Source organism: Coregonus clupeaformis, chromosome 23, assembly GCF_020615455.1.
Source record: "Coregonus clupeaformis isolate EN_2021a chromosome 23, ASM2061545v1, whole genome shotgun sequence".
Taxonomy (NCBI): domain Eukaryota; kingdom Metazoa; phylum Chordata; class Actinopteri; order Salmoniformes; family Salmonidae; genus Coregonus; species Coregonus clupeaformis.
The window spans coordinates 21,103,146-21,122,818 of NC_059214.1; the positions used below are offsets into that span (position 1 = coordinate 21,103,146).

Consider the following 19,673-nt stretch of genomic DNA (forward strand, 5'->3'; position numbering starts at 1 on the left):
AGTTTTTACCAAAAAGTTCTATTTTGGTTTCATCTGACCATATGACATTCTCCCAATCCTCTTCTGGATCATCCAAATGCACTCTAGCAAACTTCAGACGGGCCTGGACATGTACTGGCTTAAGCAGGGGGACACGTCTGGCACTGCAGGATTTGAGTCCCTGGCGGCGTAGTGTGTTACTGATGTTAGGCTTTGTTACTTTGGTCCCAGCTCTCTGCAGGTCATTCACTAGGTCCCCCCCGTGTGGTTCTGGGATTTTTGCTCACCGTTCTTGTGATCATTTTGACCCCACGGGGTGAGATCTTGCGTGGAGCCCCAGATCGAGGGGAGATTATCAGTGGTCTTGTATGTCTTCCATTTCCTAATAATTGCTCCCACAGTTGATTTCTTCAAACCAAGCTGCTTACCTATTGCAGATTCAGTCTTCCCAGCCTGGTTCAGGTCTACAATTTTGTTTCTGGTGTCCTTTGACAGCTCTTTGGTCTTGGCCATAGTGGAGTTTGGAGTGTGACTGTTTGAGGTTGTGGACAGGTGTCTTTTATACTGATAACAAGTTCAAACAGGTGCCATTAATACAGGTAACGAGTGGAGGACAGAGGAGCCTCTTAAATAATAAGTTACAGGTCTGTGAGAGCCAGAAATCTTGCTTGTTTGTAGGTGACCAAATACTTATTTTCCACCATAATTTGCAAATAAATTCATTAAAAATCCTACAATGTGATTTTCTGGAATGTTTTTTCTCATTTTGTCTGTCATAGTTGACGTGTACCTATGATGAAAATTAGAGGCCTCTCTCATCTTTTTAAGTGGGAGAACTTGCACAATTGGTGGCTGACTAAATACTTTTTTCCCCCACTGTATTTAAATGTTCGATACATTTACAGATGGGATATTACGTGCAGATGGGTGAGAAACAATCAATTTAATCAATTTTTGATTCAGGCTGTAACAAAACAAAATGTGGAATAAGTCAATGGGTATGAATACTTTCTGAAGGCACACTGCATATTTACGCATATATGGTGGCAGTTTATTACCAGTAGGTCCCTGCTCCTTGTGATGTCAGGTCCATGCCATCTGCACCGTAGCTTTCGTCATCCATGATTTTGGACAAACCGAAGTCTGTGATTTTGATTTCCCCACAAGCTGTGCCATCCACAAGCAGGATGTTACCTTGAAATTGGAACAGAACAAATGAGCACATAGCATCAGAAAACCTTGGGACCTCTTTACAGATGGAAAGGTAAACAACATTTCCCTGCAGTGTGCGCGCGCTCACCTGGCTTGAGGTCATAGTGGATAATGGGGGGCTTGATTTCGTTCAGGTAACGGAGAGCATTCACAATCTGCATGACGATGGAGCGGGCCTCCTTTTCCGACATTAGCTTGTGCTGTTTCAAGTAGAAGTCCAGGTCATTGCCTTCACAGTACTCCAAAACAGTGCAAAACCTGTGAGGGCAACATAAAGGAACAATGTGTAAAAGGCAGTGATGAGAGGATGTCATGAGAATATGTAGTCAATATAATGAGGAAGGGTCACTTACGTGTCTGTATCCAGTGAAAAGTAGTCATACAGCTTGACGATTCTGGGGTGGTCCAGCTGCTTGTGTATTCTGTACTCTCGACAGGCGTGTCTGCAACAAGGTGAGCAGTGTTACCATGGGCAACCAAAGGAATGACTCAAGACAGTAGGAGCGCAGAGAGGTGGAGGTATGACTGATTGATTGGATAACCCAGACATTAAGCTTATGGACTAGAATAACAGTAGCTTAAAGTCAGTGCATTACAAGTAAATACAACTCTGTGCCATTGTTATGGTACTTCATAAAACTGACTCTGCATTTCTAAAATGATCTAAATCAGAGCGATGCTTTTTTAAAACTTACTTTTCACAGTGTTGATGAACAGAACATGGCGAAAGTGGCAATTATTTAATGTTGAACATACTTGTGATAATTCTCTTTTTTCTCCTCCCTCCAGTTCTTGTTGAGCTGGTGAATTTTCACAGCAGCATACCGTTGCTCAATCAAGTCAAACGCCTATAACAAACCAACAGAAAAGTTCTGACTGGTCCATTCAAACAAAGACTTGTAGATGCAACTGATGACACATGAAAACACAGATCGACTCACCTTGTACACTTCACTAAAGCCTCCTCTTCCCAGAAGATGCAAGAGTAGATACCTCTCGTTCAAAGTCGGATGGTCTTTGAATCTTTAGCGGGGGAGAAAAAAGAAAAGTCCGAATCTAGTTAGTTCATTGCGAACTAACTCAATGGTAGGACTTCCACCAACTCAAACACTACTAATCCCTATAAAGACATGAAGTTGGACGTTGTTATTGAAATGCTAGTCGGTGATAAAAAAAAACGGGCTAATTTTATCTCGAGTGGCAGAATGGAACACGGACATTCAGAATGATTTCTAACATACTGTGAAAAGGACCATGACATGGCCATTACTGCCTCCAGTGGTTTACTGAACAATCTATGACTGTCAGCAGGAGCCCCTGTGCGTATGCCCTGACGTCACAGAGATTCATTCCAGTGATCAGACTCACTGTGAACTGTCCTCGTTATTTATTCTCTTAAGTTCCCGAATGTGAAGGTTCCGCACTCTCTCCAGACGCTCCAGCTCCGCCTGGATTTCAGCTTCTTCCTATGATGATTCACACACACAAACATCAGAGGACTGACTACAAGGAAAGGGGTGCTCATCAAAACCCACTTCTACTCCTAGGCTGACAAGTCTCATCTTAAATATTAATGGTTGACTTGGTAGCAAGTCTGTCTAGGGAAATCCGTCTGATGCTTATTCCCTAGAAAAACAACTAATAATTCAATGAACTATAGCTTTGGAAAAAATGTCCACATAATCTCTAGGCAGTCACACTATTAGTGGTTCTATATCAGGGAACAGAGTCAGGATGTCTTATCCCGATTTAATTGTCTTGATGAACAATGTGACATATGAAACAAAGAAAGGTCAGCTCGTGTTGCCTGGACCTGCCTGGTTGGGCATCTCAACACTGACCTTTTTGAGATGCCCGAGTCGCAGTTTGTATATCTCCTCCTGCTCATGGTACTCTGCTAGAGTCAACCTTTGGAATTAACCAACAAAATCAATGACAAATGAAAGCAACAGGATCAGGCATAGATGTTCATAGATATCTAGCGTCTTGTGTGCTTAGGCTTTGCCACAGTTAGGGAGGACAAGGGCACTCACAGCTGAGGTAGGCTGGGCTTGAGAAAGGGATCGTTCTCCGCTCCATTCACTGCCTTGGATTTGCGTTGCTTTGGCTCAGAGTTTGTTGTTGGTGCTTGGGAGTTGCTGGAGGATGGGGGTTTCCTCTTTGCTAGGAGTTTTCTCTGCTTCTCGATTTCCTCCCTCTGTTGGTTTATCCACTCTTGCTGTCTGCAGATAAAGATGTTATATGCAATCAATACAATTTCTGCTACGCTTGCGTTTTACCCTGGATAAGGCTTTAGAATAAAAAGAAAATTATAAATTTCAGTACTAATTCTACAAATGTCTCTGATACCTGGTTGAAAGAGAAATACATGTAGCTTGACAACCATTACACAGTTGAGAAAGTTAAAGTGGACTTGAGACATCTTTGACCCCGGAGACTAAGTTACTCACTTGACTAGGTTTTGGAAGGCAAAGCCATCTGTCCACTGCTCTGTGAAGGAGGCTCCATGTCGCACAGTGGTGAAGTGGCCTAATCGTAGTCTGTCCTGCATACTCTTCTCCCGGCACGCCTGCTTCTCCTGGGTGCTCTAAGCAACGAGTACACAATGTCAGACATCACGGACTGATACGCAATACCAGATTACTCATACTGAAATGCAAAGACTTGCCACAATGTCAAAAGCCAGACATGCCGGCTTTAGACATTCCAGTTTGAAATGGAAGTACCTTTTCTATGAGCAACTTCTTGCTCATGGTGATGCATTTATTTAAGCGTTCTTTGTACTTTTCAAGTAATTTCTGTTGTTCATCTATCTGTCTCCTGAGGTCACAGTTTGCCTATGGAGAAGAAACGCACATTAGGTTAATCATTACAATTCTAACACCCAGGACCTCTAAGCACTCTTATCGCAGAAATAAGACTGTCAGTCTAGCATGGATAACATACATACTTTGAGTCCACTGGCAGCACGCTGAGCTGTGTTTTAATTGATCTGTGTGTTCAGTTGTGCCAGAGTAATATATCACTGACACTTAAACTCAATGAGGGACTGAAGAACTTTCTGCTGAGGTTTCGTTTGTGCTCATTAGCCAGCTTTTCTTACTCTAAGCAAATCATCTATTCTTCCTTTTTTTTTCTCAAGGTCCAGGTTCTTGTTACTTTCGAGGGCAGCCAACTTGAGCCCCGTCAGGTCAGTCTGCAATGAAAACAAATATAACAAATTCTTAACACATGCTTTAACACAATCTGTTATTCAAAAAGTACTGAACACGCATAATAGTGATTGTCAATCCTCACCTGCACACATTTGACAGCTAACTGCATAGGATGCATCACATGGTCCCCAAAAGACAGACTCGTAGGCGATGAGCTGTTTTGCCTAATCTGAAACACAAGGGACAACAATTGTTAGCATATCTATCTAAATGGTACCATCAATATTACTTATAAACATTGACTGTTTAAAATAGGCCGTTCTGGCTCGGACAAGGATACTTAATTCTTCTGTTTCAAATGGCAACAAGCGATACATTAAGTGAAGTTGATATGGGGTAACTTACACTTGAACCCTGTGCGGAGCGGGAATGTGAGTTCTGGGGTGAGCGGATCACTGGGGGGAGACCTCTAACAGGACTGGACCCATTCCCTCCTTGGAACTGGAGAAAGAGCCCACCAGTGTGAGTGCCATCATTGCCTGCCACTTGGCAACAACAGAGGCACAGAAAGCCTCCTTTATGTTTGGTTCTGTATATTTCAAGAGATTGCCTCTGAGTGAAATGGAGCTTCATTGATATTCTCCAAAACAGAACACCTCTGAGATTAACACAAAAAGTGGTGCTCCAGCACACAGGGACTTTAAGAGTATCATTTTAATTTAACACATTTAGCATGCTCCCCAAATCATGTTCCTTATAACCCCCAAAAATAGTAACTTACATCAAAATAATCACTAATTTTGGGTCCTCGCACGATAGACTTCCCTGTGAGAGAGAAAATACAATTAGCATCGACTCTCATTTATAAATCATGGTCATCATACAGCAATGACTATATGTATCCGGAGCATAACAGAAACAGCTTGAGGGAAGTTACCTTGGCTGCTCTCTGACTGGGTATCAGGTTTCCTTTTTCTTCCTCTGGATGATTCAGTGTGTTTCTTTTCAGGAGTCTGTCAAAGAGAAACTGAGTTTAACCAATAACCACCATCATCTGGTAGGTTGTACAAGTACAGTTACTTTGATTCCTTGAAAATGTCAAGATGAGGATTTAATGACTGTTTTGAAAAACAAAAGCATAGTGAATATACTGTAGTAGCAGCAACACAAATGCCTAGTCTACTGACCAACCACTGCTGCCTACCGCCCAGCAGCTGACAAATGAAGGGGAACATAGCCTAGTATTCCAAATACAATGGAGTACCTACCGAGTATGCAGGAGAGCTCCCCCTTTTCACATCTGAGCTCTGCAAATAAAAGAGGTAGGAGGAGTACAGAGAATGAGTTCAATGTAATGAAATACATGACTAATCTTGTTTATAATTAGCCTGTTTTGACAGATTAATTTTATTGAAAGCTTAATAAGATGGTAATGCAAGAATTTCAACAGTTGAGAGAGGATGCTTATCTATTGCTGCCCGTCGGCAGTTTTGGGCCACAGGCTGTGAGAAATAGAGGAAAAGCGACTACAGCAGGTAACTAAACTGTGTCACATAGATTAACTAGCCTTTTCTAACTGACTGATTCAAATCTCAATGGCCGAGTATACACACACAGCCCAATTCGGATATTTTGACCAATCACAGATCTTTTTCAGAGCTGATGTGATTGGTCAAAAGACCAATTAGTGAAAAAAAGTTTAGAAATGGGCTGCCTGTGTAAACGCAGCCTTTAGGAGCTAAATTTATGAAAAAAAACAAGATATCTCCAAACAAAGCAAGGAATAATCTTAACCAGTTTAATTAATTAACGACCACTAAGATAACGTATGCTGGAGGATATGAGGATTCTTTCTGCCCTACAAGCAAGCATGAAAATGCTTAAACTGAGAAAACCCAAACTAAATCTAAAAAGAGTAGCCCATTTCAACCAGGCAGAGGAATCCTCGCCATATTTTTACAAAACAAGGTTTACAGGCCCCAGAACCAGAACAGAGCCTTGTGCAGAGAATCTGCTGACAGGTGCTGGTCTGATTGAGTGTGTCAACAGTGCATCATTAGGGAGTGTGACTTATGGGGGCATCTGTGGGGTTGACATCTGTGCAGATTCAGCAGCTCAGCGGAAGAGGACGACAGAGAGGATTTATTCTGCCTCCTCCGCTCTCCCCTCGATCATGCTCACACACAGGCCTTCATCAGTGACTTATTAAACCAGTCGATGAACTGAACAGAAGGGAGGGGAGCAGACCGTCACCCGCACAGTCAGGTTGCTAGTATATTCGCACACTCCACTGCAGCGGTTCAGGCTTCTTTATTCCTGGCAATGTTGGAGTCCACCACCCCACACAAACAGGCTGCGACACTGCAGCCCCTCCAAGTTGGAAGCCATTTGTGTTTTGCCTTCATTAGCGTAGAGCTGTGCTGCCAAACACAGGAAAACAGCGTGGAGGGAGGCGCAGACGCAGCATGATGCTTGTGATCAGGCTGCCCTGGCACAGACCGTGTTTGTACAGAGAGGTGAGAGCTCGTGGCATGATGCGTCACAAGAATGCAGTTTAATTACAACAAGATTCCGCACATTTTTATTCTCTCTAGAGCTCGCTCCATCTTAGGTTGCGTCTAACATTTTCACCAGAGACAAAGAGGATAATAAGAGGTTCCAGCTCCTCTCGCTCTCTGTGTGATCTCCCTGCTCACACCAACCAGCCCACATCTAACATCCAATCAAAACATAGGTCTAATCCAAACAAAGGATGGAATGTCAAAAGACAAAAAAAAACAAATACAGAAAAGCCTTGGAAACCACTTATACTGTCTGACAAGAGCCTGTTTAAACAAACGTGTACATTGATTCCATTATAATTTTTCAAAAAAACTGTAGGAACAATCTGTTAATAAACAAACCTCTGACTCTTTGTCACTGGAGGATCCCAGGCTTCCAAAACTTTGATTTGAACATTCATTGTTTGTCAGGCCCTGAAATCAAAACAGAAGTTTGTCAGAACATTCTTTGAAAAGAAACCATGACAATTATTTACTTGACTTTAACTTTTTTTGTTACACAAAAGAAGCCTAACAGACAATTAGGCTAACTGAAAACATGCAGCCAAGTGTTACTGTAGTAATATGTGACGTGAGTGTATGGGGATCAGGGGGTTGAGGGAAGCTCTCTCACTTTGGTTCCCCCGCTGGTGCTGCCAGTGCTGCCCCCGGTGCTGCCCCCAGTGCCAGTGACCGCGCCCATGAAGCGAGCCTCCAGCAGCTCCTGTCTCCGGGGGTCCAGGCTGTGCAGCTCCTCCATGGTGCCTGGAAGAGAGGAAAAACACAGTCACAGAAGATAAACCCCTTATTGCCTACTCCTCAGACACTCACATTCCTCTCTCTGTCATCCAACGCTGCAGAGTAGATCTGACTGCGTCATGATCATCACCTCTATGTTTGAGTTCAGGCTTTATTTGAAACGTTTAAGTAGGCCATTTTATGAATGGTGACCATTACAGAGTAGGCTTTTCAGTCAATCATATGTCATGACTTTTTGAAAAGACTCAAAGAGCTAGTTTTTCCCCCACTCACAGCTGTCCCCCAGTGTTTGTTATGAAGGTGAGATGTTAACGAAGCAATACAGTCCAAATTGAAGTGTTTTGAGTTTTGTTTGCGTATTCTACAGTCTTGTAGGGGGGGGTCACTGGGACAGGCAATGGAACATCATTTTTAGGATGCATATTACAGAACTCTGTATCTTAATGTATAGCCTACTCAGCATCCTTCCTCTTATTTTAGGCCTATACAAGGAAAACCAGAATGTCTGGCTCTTTTTATCATTTCTTCAAGACAAAAATGAGACAAACTACAGAAAACACATTGAAGTCCCCCACTATCTGAAAACTGTTGCATTTCATTGATTTGATCTGAAGCTCTGACGATAAAAACTGAGATCAGGTATACAGCTAATTCAACAAGGCAATTCAGTTTCAGGATGTCACAAAGTCTTAAAGGGATACTTCGGGATTTTGGCAATGAAGCCCTTTATCTACTTCCCCAGAGTCTAATGAACTCGTGGATACCATGTTTAGGTCTCTGCATGCTGTTTGAAGGAAGTGCTAACTAGCGAAAGTGCAATTGCTAACTTGCGTTAGCGAAATGATGAAGTCTATGGTAACTGCTAGCATGCTAGTAGATACAGTACCATAGGACTTCCAGTCATTGCGCCAACGCTAGTTAGCATTGGCTCGCAAAACTACCTCCAACTTCCTTCAAGGAATGAAATTTCGGTCCATTTCGTTGCCGACTAACCAACCCCCATTAACCGGTTAACAAACGGTTAAATTATTTCCAAACAGTCAAATGACATGACCAACAGAAAATACTATGCATGGAAGGAACGGACATTTTTCATTAAGAGATTAAAAAACATGCGACAATAGCAAGCCTATTCGCTCATATTATTGAACACTAATGAAGCAGAGAATGGAAAACATCATTTTCAAACATTTGCGGGAAAACACTGTTCTAAAAAGACGCATCTGATGCGAGCCGTTTCATGTGACAGAGATGAACATCTCCATTCGAAACTTAGAGAAAATGTAAATATGCAACATCTTGGATGGGTTGTTAATATGACTAGGATTGTGCCTTTGGCTTCTGGACAACTAAAGAACGTTAATATGAAAACCAGAACAGGAGAGAAAGGCTGTAAAACGTTTTTGGTTGCTAGCTTAGCTGTTAGCTGCTTCATGCCTCTCCTCCCTCTCCCACTGCATCTGCTAGTTTTTTTGTTGTTGCATGGGCTGCATATTAATCCATCGCATCCGCCAAAGGGCAGCCTTCAGCATCTGCGGTGGAAGTTGGCTGAGCTACAGCGGTGTTTGTCAGACCACGAGATACATCTACAAATCTAAAACGTCTGTAGGGTCCGAACAGTTTGGCCTACTAACTAATACGACCACTCAATGGAAAGATGAGCCTCTCACGAACATGTCGTTGTTTTGCTCTAGGACGCCCACAAGCCTTACACCGCTCGTCTGAAGGTAGCCCGGTACCAGTTTTTAAAAAATGAATGGAAGTATACACAGAGTATACAAAATATTAGGAATACCTTCCTAATATTGAGTTGCATTGCAGTTAACACACAAAAACAGTGCACCTGGCACCTACTCTTAAATCTTTTGTATTTTGAGACAATCCATGTCTCAAGGTTTTAAAATCCTTCTTTGACCGGTCTCCTCCCCTTCATCTACACTGATTGAAGTGGATTTACCAAGTGACATCAATAAGGGATCATAACTTTCAGGGCCTAAAATGAACACCCTCCACCTGACAAATGCCGGTAGATTTTGGCATTGGCGGGTAAGATGTCCATTTCACCAGCCACGTTGGCGGGTGGTCAGGGCTCCACAGCGTGAGCATTTCACTTACATTTGTGTATAAAAATAGTAAAGTATGATCACATTTATTGGAAAATAAATGCTGCAGTAGCTGTTTTCAAAGTATTTCTGCTGTTTTGTTTCATAGCAGTAAAAGATAATAAATCGCACAAAGTCAAAGAACTACAAATCCTATAGCATATCCCACCGCGCGCTGCAACCCTGCCTGGCTGGGGGCTTTGCGCACGTGAAGAGCTTTGTGAAAGATTAATTTTACTGAAGTGAGACGGTCCTTGTGTCTCTTGGCTATTTGCAATATTTTGTCCACAAGCTACACTAAATATACAAAAGTATGTGTAAAGCTTCAAATTAGTGGATTTGGCTATTTCAGCCACACCCGTTGCTGACTGGTGTATAAAAATCGAGCACACAGCCATGCAATCTCAAAACATTGGTAGTAGAATGGCCTTACTTAAAAATGGTCAGTGACTCATAGGATGCCACCTTGCCAACAAGTCAGTTCATCACATTTCTGCCCTGCTAGAGCTGCCCCGGTCAAATGTAAGTGCTGTTATTGTGAAGTGGAAACGTCTAGGAGCTCAGCCACGAAGTGGTAGGCCACACAAGAGCACAGAATGGGACTGAGGAGTGCTGAAGCGCGTAAAAATCGTCTGTCCACTGTTGGAACACTCACTGAGCACAATAACTGTTTGGCGGGAGCTTCATAAAATGGGTTTCGATGGCCGAGCAGCCGCACACAAGCCTAAGATCACAATGCGCAATGCCAAGCGTGTAAAGCTCGCCGCCATTGGACTCTGGAGCAGTGGCAACGCGTTCTCTGTAGTGATGAATCTCGCTTCATCATCTGGCAATCCAATGGACAAATTTGGGTTTGGCGGATGCCAGGAAAACTCTACCTGACCCAATGCATAGTGCCAACTGTAAAGTTTGGTGGAACAGGAATAATGGTCTGGGGCTGTTAATCATGGTTCGGGCTAGGCCCCTTAGTTCCATTGAAGGGAAATCATAACGCTACAGCATACAATGACATTCTAGACGATTCTGTGCTTCTAACTTTGTGGCAACAGTTGGTTGCATTTTCAATTTAATCCTCCAGAAATGACAGAACAAATAGTGGTTAAACTCAAATATACTAATTGACAAAAAACCTTTTTTGGACAAAATGTTAAAAAAAAAGGTATAATCTTTGTAAATGACATCATCGGTAGGACTGGTGTTGTCGCACATGCAGCTAACAAAAACATCTGGAAATGTCTGCTCTACCCAAAATTACAACCAAATAATTGCAGCCTTACCGCAAAAATGGAAGAGGAAAGTGGAAGGGGGAGAAAGTAAGGAACTTGTCTTTCGGCCTTGCATTAAAGAACATGATTGGTTAAGGAAAACTGTGATAAATAAAAAAGTATATCAGTTTCATTTAAGGACCAAAGGATTGACAGCCGTCCAATATAGATTGCAAAATAGAGATTTTTCCCATGGCATAGTGTTTATGAACTGATACGCAAAACGACACCGGATTCAAAACTTAGAATCTTTCTATTTAAAATAATTATATAAAATTCTTGCTACCAATAGAATGTTATTTATATGGGGGATACAATCTTCCCAGCTCTGCAGATTTTGCTGTGAAGAGACAGAATCATTAGATCATTTGTTTTGGTACTGTCCATTTGTAGCTTGTTTTTGGACACAGGTCCAGGAATGGCTAAAGGATTGCAATATTTACCTGGAGCTAACCCTGCAGATAGCACTACTGGGTGATCTGAAAAGTCATAGTCAATCGATCAATAACATTATAATACTATTAGCAAAAATGTTTATTTTCAATTCACAATCTGTAGAAACAATAATAGAAAGGTTCAGAACTTTTGTAAGACATCACAGTACAGTTGAAAAATATATGGCAAATAGAAATCCTATATGGATGGTGTTAAAAGATAGATGGGAGGTGTTGAATGATGGGACTAATAACAACTAACAACAAACAATAACAAGATAACTAATAATGTAGGCACGCTGTGTCCATAATAAGTGTATGGGTTGTAGGTTGGGAGCTTTTGTGAAGGAGCATGGTCAGAAAGATATGGCATATAGAAGCAAACTGGATGGACATCATGAAAATGATCGGAGAGGTTGAGAGTAGAAGAAGTTCAGGAGATAGAACAAACCAAATGTAATTATTGTAAAATTGACTGTCCATAAAATGTAGATAGTGGTTATGGGCTAGAAGTAGAGGCCTAGGCATTGTTGTTCACTAGTTTACTCCAAGTGGGGAAAGGGTGGCGGGGTTGGACAGTAATAAAGGGGAATATATATATATATATATAATTTTTTTTTTAAAGGATATGTATGTATGTATGTATGTATGCATGCATGCATGCATGTATGTATGTATGTATGTATGTATGTATAAAAAACATGGGGGATTGGAAGTGATGCAGACAATTACATTGATGGAAGTTACAATCTGCAATATTAAGCTGATCTACCCCCCAAAATAAAATAAATAAATAAATAAGAAACAGTTTAGGGAAGGCCTTTTCCTGTTTCAGCATGACAGTGCCCCTGTGCACAAAGCGAGGTCTATACAGAAATGGTTTGTCGAGATCGGTTATGGAAGAACTTGACTGGCCTGCACAGAGCCCTGACCTCAACTCTATCGAACGGCTTTGGGATGAATTGGAATGCCGACTGCGAGCCAGGCCTAATCGCCCAACATCAGTGCCCAACCTCACTAATGCTCGTGGCTGAATGGAAGCAAGACCCCGCAGCAATGTTCCAACAGCCCTGACCTCAACCCTATCAAACGGCTTTGGGATGAATTGGAATGCCGACTGTGAGCCTGGCCTAATCGCCCTACATCAGTGCCCGACCTCACTAATGCTCGTGGCTGAATGGAAGCAAGACCCCGGAGCAATGTTCCAACATCTAGTGGAAAGCCTTCCCAGAAGAGTGGAGGCTGTTATAGCAGCAAAGGAGGGACCAACTCCATATTAATGCCAATTATTTTGGAATGAGACAGTCGACGAGCAGCTGTCTACATACATGACCCAAAAGTATGTTTTTCAATGTTTGAGTTTCAACTGCTAAGGAAGAGAAGAAAACACTGCCACTAGTCGGACTCAATTTCACAGGCACGAATATGATTAGTTGTGTTACCATAGTAACCTCCCTTAAAGGGGCAGGTGAATTCTCTCATCTCTCGTCACAAAAAAAGAAATAAAATTAAACAATATACCACATTACTTCTTACTAGTGATACATTTATTGTTTTAGGGAACATTACAAAGCACGCTCAGTAGTTTTGTGTTTTGTTGGTGTCATTTTTGCGAAAAATAATATTTTGGCTGTTAAAAGAATCTGAGTGGCTGGTAGATTTTTTAATCTACCTGTGACAGTGGCTGGTTGACCAAAAATGTAATTATAGGCCCTGATCGCTTTCACCTGGTCAGTCTGTCATGCAAAAAGCAGGTGTTCTTAATGTTTTGTATACTGTGTATAAGGAAGTAGTTTAGTACCAAAAATGTTAAATTAAATGTCTTATATCGCTCATATATATAGTTGAAGTCGGAAGTTTACATACACTTAGGTTGGAGTCATTCAAACTCGTTTTTCAACCACTCCACAAATGTCTTGTTAACAAACTATAGTTTTGGCAAGTCGGTTAGGACATCTACTTTGTGCATGACAAGTAATTTTTCCAACAATTGTTTACAGAAAGATTATTTCACTTATAATTCACTGTATCACAATTCCAGTGGGTCAGAAGTTGACTGTGCCTTTAAACAGCTTGGAAAATTCCAGAAAATGATGTCATGGCTTTAGAAGCTTCTGATAGGCTAATTGACATCATTTGAGTCAATTGGAGGTGTACCTGTGGATGTATTTCAAGGCCTACCTTCAAACTCATGGGAAAATCAAAAGAAAATCAGCCAAGACCTCAGAAAAAAGATTGTAGACCTCCACAAGTCTGGTTCATCCTTGGGAGCAATTTCCAAATGCCTGAAGGTACCATGTTCATCTGTACAAACAATAGTACGCAAGTATAAACACCATGGGACCACGCAGCCGTCATACCGCTCAGTAAGGAGACGCATTCTGTCTCCTAGAGATGAACATACTTTGGTGGAAGGCAAATCAATCCCAGAACAACAGCAAAGGACCTTGTGAAGATGCTGGAGGAAACAGGTACAAAAGTATCTATATCCACAGTATAACGAGTCCTATATCGACATAACCTGAAAGGCCACTCAGCAAGGAAGAAGCCACTGCTCTAAAACCGCCATAAAAAAGCCAGACTACGGTTTGCAGCTGCACATGGGGACAAAGATTGTACTTTTTGGAGAAATGTCCTCTGGTCTGATGAAACAAAAATAGAACTGATTGGCCATAATGACCATCGTTATGTTTGAAGGAAAAAGGGGAACTTGCAAGCCGAAGAACATCAACCGTGAAGCACGGGGGTGGCAGCATCATGCTGTGGGGGTGCTTTGCTGCAGGAGGGACTGGTGCGCTTCACAAAATAGATGGCATCATGAGGAAGGAAAATTATGTGGATATATTGAAGCAACATCTCAAGACATCAGTCAGGAAGTTAAAGCTTGGTCTCAAATGGGTCTTCCAAATGGACAATGACCCCAAGCAAACTTCCAAAGTTGTGGCAAAATGGCTTAAGGACAACAAAGTCAAGGTATTGGAGTGGCCATCACAAAGCCCTGACCTCAATCCTACAGAAAATATGTGGGCAGAACTGAAAAGGCATGTGCGAGCAAGGAGGCCTACAAACCTGACTCAGTTACACCAGCTCTGGCAGGAGGAATGGGCCAAAATTCACCCAACTTATTGTGGGAAGCTTGTGGAAGGCTACCCGAAACGTTTGACCCAAGTTAAACAATTTAAAGGCAATGCTACCAAATACTAATTGAGTGTATGTAAACTTCTGACCCACTGGGAATGTGATGAAAGAAATAAAAGCTGACATAAGTCACTCTACACTATTATTATGACATTTCACATTCTTAAAATAAAGTGGTGATCCTACCTGACCTAAGACAGGGAATTTTTACTAGGATTAAATGTCAGGAATTGTGAAAAACTGAGTTTAAATGTATTTGGCTAAGGTGTATGTAAACTTCCGACTTCAACTGTAGATAGGACAGACACTTTAAAGTAGAACTAACAGCGTTTTAACTACTTAGCAGATATGAAACAGAATCATAAGTCAAAATATCAAATTCCCAGTTAATGCTAAAAAAAACAGGTTTTTATATTTGACTCAATTCCATGATGTATAGTAAGGCATTGTTGAAAGAATAGATGGATGCAGTTCAATATAATTCACCAATACATTTCTTGGTAGTCCAAAAAGTATTGCTGTCAGGTTGTAAATCACAGCTGGCCTGGTACATCGTTTGCTGCCTCCACCCATTCAGGATTAGGGCGATATGGACAAAATATCATATACCGATGTCACTTTTGACGGTATTAGATTTTTTGAATAATAAATACTCTAAATATGCTTTGAGTAGTTCATGACACTAGGGTGGTAACACAAATTCTATGTAATTTTAAAAAGGGGCTTTCTCCATTTATACTGTTCACAAAAAACGCAGAACAAATATTATTTTCAGCATTTTCATAAATTTCTGCACTTTCTAAATTAGATTTTTTTTACCCCTTTTTCTCCCCAATTTCGTGATATCCAAGTGGTAGTTACAGTCTTGTCCCATCGCTGCAACTCCCATACGGACACAGGAGAGGCGAAGGTTCTCCGAAACACGACCCTGCCAAGCCACACTGCTTAACACACTGCTTGCTTAACCCGGAAGCCAGCCGCACCAATGTGTCGAAGGAAACACCGTACAGCTGGCGACCGTAGTCAGCGTGCATGCGCCCGCCACAAGGAGTCGCTATAGCACGATGGGACAAGGACATCCCGGCCGGCTAAACCCTCCCCTAACCCGGACGACGCTTGGCCAATTGTGCGCCGCCTCATGGGTCTCCCGGTCACGGCCGGCTGCGACACAGCCTGGGATCGAACCAGGGTCTGTAGTGACGCCTCTAGCACTGCGATGCAGTGCCTTAGACTGCTGCGCCACTTGGGAGGCCATATTTCCTGCACTTGTATCATTATTTCCACACTGTGCCACGCAGCATGATATGGGAAAAAATAATCTAGGCCTAGTTAATTGGTGAACTGTTGGAATCATGGAAAAAATTATTATTCTAATTCTATAGTTGGAAATAGTGGCCAGCACCTTTAATACATTGTTTTGTGACATGACAACGAATGAATAAGCCAGTGAGGAATTGACAGGGTAGGAACCAAAGTGTTGATCAGTGTTTCAAGGTGACCCTAATTAGATGTTACATTTCATGTTTTCTTACTTCATGTAGCCAACATATTCATGCACCTATTACTCTCTGATAAGATACAATTGCACAAACATGCTTATCTAGGCCTACATCAGCACTGGTACCAGGCAGTATTAGCTAACTAGCTATGTTTGCTCTGACTCTTAGTACATTTAGCAAGCTAGCCAGCAAACTAGTGATTAGCATTAGCAGCTAACAATTCATTTTAGAAACACACTGCTAATAAAAGACAAACTAGCAAACAGTAAGATACACAAACAAAGTGTAATTATAGAAAGCAGCATGTCACCAACATTGTTGCATCCATCGGACCATGGAGAGTGAACGGCAAGAAAGTGGTCCAACTGCTCTCTCCTTGAGTGACCGGGGGCAGGGCTTGGTGTGGTTAGTGGCATGCAGCAGCAGGAGGAGAGGGAGAGAGATGAGTCAAATAGAAAACGGAGTAAACTATAAAAACTGACATATGCGCCAGAGTTGCGTATCACAGACTCTTTTCTGTGTTTACAAACATTGCCGCACGAGGGCGATGCACGCAAGTTAGTGGAAGAACAAGAGGGCGTTCTTATTGAACGGCAGCAAAAGAAAAATCTGTGCGATGTCAGTGTGTCGTGTACTGGAAAAGGGTCTACTTAACAAATCAAACATTGAAATACCATTATAGAAGGTAAAGTAAAAACTCAAACCGGTCTGTGCATCAATACAGTAAAATACGGTATACCGCCCAGCCCTATTCAGGATGCACCATTTCAGTTTCAATTACTCAATATTCTGGACAAAAACGGATTAATGTAATTAAGGCTGGGAATGTCAACATAATCAATTGTGGTGGTATGCAAATTGAAGTGGGTCTAGTGTCAGGTAAAGTGGAGGTGATATGATCCTTAACTAGCCTCTCAAAGCCCTTCATGATGACAGACGTGAGTGCTATGGGGCGAGAGTCATTTAGTTCAGTTACCTTTGCTTTCTTGGTTACAGGAACAATGGTGGACATCTTGAAGCAAGTGGGGACAGACTGGGATAGGGAGAGATTGAATGTCCGTAAACACTCCATTCAGCTGGTCTGCGCAAGCTCGGAGGACGCAGCTAGGGATGCAGTCTGGGCCGGCAGCCTTGAGTGGGTTAGCCCGCTTAAAATGTCTTATTGACATCGGCCTCGGAAAACGAGAGCCAACAGTCCTCAGGAGAGGGCCGTGTCGATGGCACTGCGTTATCCTCAAAGCGGGTGAAGGAGGTGTTTAGCTTGTCCGGGAGCAAGACTGTCTGCGGCGTGGCTGGTTTTCCCTTTGTAATCTGTGACTGTCTGGAGCCCCTGCCACATACGTCTCGTGTCTGAGCTGTTGAATTGCAACTCCACTTGGTCTCTGTACTGACGTTTTGCCTGTTTGATTGCCTACAAAAGGGCATAACTGGACTGTTTGTACTCAATATTCCCTGTCACCTTGCCGTGGTTAAATCTTAAAACAATCCGATTGGTCAGACCAGCGTTGAATAGACCTTAGCATGGGCACTTCCTGTTTGAGTTTCTGCCTATAGGAAGGGAGGAGCAGAATGGAGTCGTGATCTGATTTGCCGAAGGGAGGGTGGGGGAGGGCCTTGTAGCCATCCCGGAAGGGAGAGTAACAAATGGTAGAGTTTTTCAAGCGCAAGTGTTTTGATAGAACTTTGGTAGCGTTTTCTGCAAAATTGCTTTGTTAAAGTCCCCAGCTACAATAAATGCAGCCTCGGGATATGTTTCCAGTCTGATATGGTTTCCAGTCTGCACAAAGTCCAGTGTCATTTGGTTAGCTAGCAATACATTGCTTTGCTAGCTAGCTATACTGAAGATGAACGACTTGCGTTCGTAAATTCACTCTGGCTATCTACTCCGATTTCAGAGTATACATTGGCAGGCAAACTGCAGAAGGACGAGCAAGTTCCTATTCCCCATCGTTTATCAGTGTCCAACTAGCTGAAAAAGTTAGAGGGTTTATCTAATGTTCCCTCATTAGATTTTAGCTCATCTCGCTCTGGCTAGCATTAGTTGTTCATCTTGATGTGCATAGGGCTGTGGCGGTCATGAAATTGTGTCAGCTGGTTATTGTCATGCAAAAGACTGCCCGTCTCAATTGACCGTTAATGAACATAAACATGTTTAGCGTCGCCAGGCATACAAGCTGCTGCTTTGCCTTTAGAACATCTACATTATTTATTTTAGGCAGGTCTAAAGAAACATGATACTGTATGAACAAATGTATTTCAGAAGAACAGAATATGATTTGGCCTACTGTATGTTATCTGTCTATGCACCATGCCATAGGCCATGGATAATCAACTAGATTCAGCCGCGGGCCAATTTTTTCTTGAGCGGATGGTCAGTGGGCCGGAACATGATGACAAATAATTTGTAGACTGCAAATTGACTGCAAGAAGCCCAAAACAGATAATATTTTACTAAAACATAATTTCAAATCTTGCTTACATGTGTATATGATCATGTGTCTCTCTCTATTATAAATAAATACTTGGAAACAGATTTCCCAAATTGAAAATCACTTGGAACTGATTTCCTGGTGTTTTTTCTTTTTTTGTATGTTCGACGATGAAAATAACTGCAGTCAACTTGTGCACTACGTTAGGAGATAAAAAACATTGCGTTCTTCATTTCACCGTTCACATTATTTTAACTATAGCCTTGCAGGCTAATATTTGTTTTGTGTGTACAGCAAACTGTGAGTAGCATTTAGTAGTTACTTGTATAGTTTAGGTCAAATGTTTGCAATGTGATCAATAGCACTTAGTTAGCATTGTCTATGGGATTTTACATGTACTTGTTAGCATTGCTAACCTTCGGATTACAGAGTATCAGAGGGGTTTGAAAACAGCGCCCCTTGTGTTAAGTACGGGTATTACCGAATATCCCACTATGGCACAAGGTTGGTATGAAAATCTGAATACCACCCAAGCCTACTACCAACGCATGTCTAGAGTGCATAAGTGAAGATTATCGTGACTCAGTACTGCCGGTGTGGCGGTAATACAGTCATCGCAGCAGCCTTAGATGTGCATACCTGAGGGAGAGAGAGCCTACCTTTTTATGGTTGTTTGATCAAAAGGACTGTAAAGTTCAAATGTAAGAGGACTCCCGTGGTATTTACATATTTGCAGAAATCCATTCAGGTGTATTGTGGCTTTTGGCGAATGCGTTCTAATGATCTAAAGTCACACTGTTGCTACTGCCTGTAAACACACAGTCCAGTTCAAAGTGAATGATGGCAGGCCCTTGTGGCAAATGACTTATTTGCATAAAAGCCTACTATAGCACCGATTGGCTATGGCGCACCGGTCTTGCGTAGACTCCAGTCCTGGACGAGACCTTTGTTTTTATTAGGTTTTATTTACTGCAGTGTCTATTAAAATTGTCCAAACGCACGGCTGCTTTCCCACTATATTGCTATAGAATTTTAAGAAATGCCTTACATTTATAGAATGTTTGGGAATGACAGAGTATGAAAACAACCATATCTAAGTGCTCGCTTGTCAGAAAATGTAAAAAAGGTGTCATTCTTCCATGTTGCTAAAACACTTAGTAC

At 42.0% G+C, this 19,673-nt stretch overlaps 1 protein-coding gene across 3 annotated transcripts in view; it reads right to left on the bottom strand.

Moving 5' to 3' along the window:
* The window catches only part of LOC121536792 (serine/threonine-protein kinase tousled-like 1-B), a 44,980-nt gene that overhangs the window by 3,510 nt on the left and 21,797 nt on the right, over window positions 1-19,673 (bottom strand). For all 3 annotated transcript variants that reach the window (XM_041844346.2, XM_041844344.2, XM_041844345.2), the window contains exons 2-19: window positions 7,521-7,651; window positions 7,250-7,321; window positions 5,615-5,653; window positions 5,284-5,359; window positions 5,128-5,171; window positions 4,752-4,847; window positions 4,489-4,575; window positions 4,295-4,387; window positions 3,918-4,028; window positions 3,642-3,778; window positions 3,225-3,413; window positions 3,033-3,099; window positions 2,560-2,657; window positions 2,133-2,214; window positions 1,948-2,039; window positions 1,545-1,634; window positions 1,280-1,449; window positions 1,038-1,173 (exon numbers count right to left, since the gene is read on the bottom strand). In XM_041844346.2, the coding sequence (XP_041700280.2) occupies window positions 1,038-1,173; window positions 1,280-1,449; window positions 1,545-1,634; window positions 1,948-2,039; window positions 2,133-2,214; window positions 2,560-2,657; window positions 3,033-3,099; window positions 3,225-3,413; window positions 3,642-3,778; window positions 3,918-4,028; window positions 4,295-4,387; window positions 4,489-4,575; window positions 4,752-4,847; window positions 5,128-5,171; window positions 5,284-5,359; window positions 5,615-5,653; window positions 7,250-7,321; window positions 7,521-7,646 (1,805 nt within the window). In that variant the 5' untranslated portion in view covers window positions 7,647-7,651. The remainder of the gene's footprint in view (window positions 1-1,037; window positions 1,174-1,279; window positions 1,450-1,544; window positions 1,635-1,947; window positions 2,040-2,132; window positions 2,215-2,559; window positions 2,658-3,032; window positions 3,100-3,224; window positions 3,414-3,641; window positions 3,779-3,917; window positions 4,029-4,294; window positions 4,388-4,488; window positions 4,576-4,751; window positions 4,848-5,127; window positions 5,172-5,283; window positions 5,360-5,614; window positions 5,654-7,249; window positions 7,322-7,520; window positions 7,652-19,673) is intronic.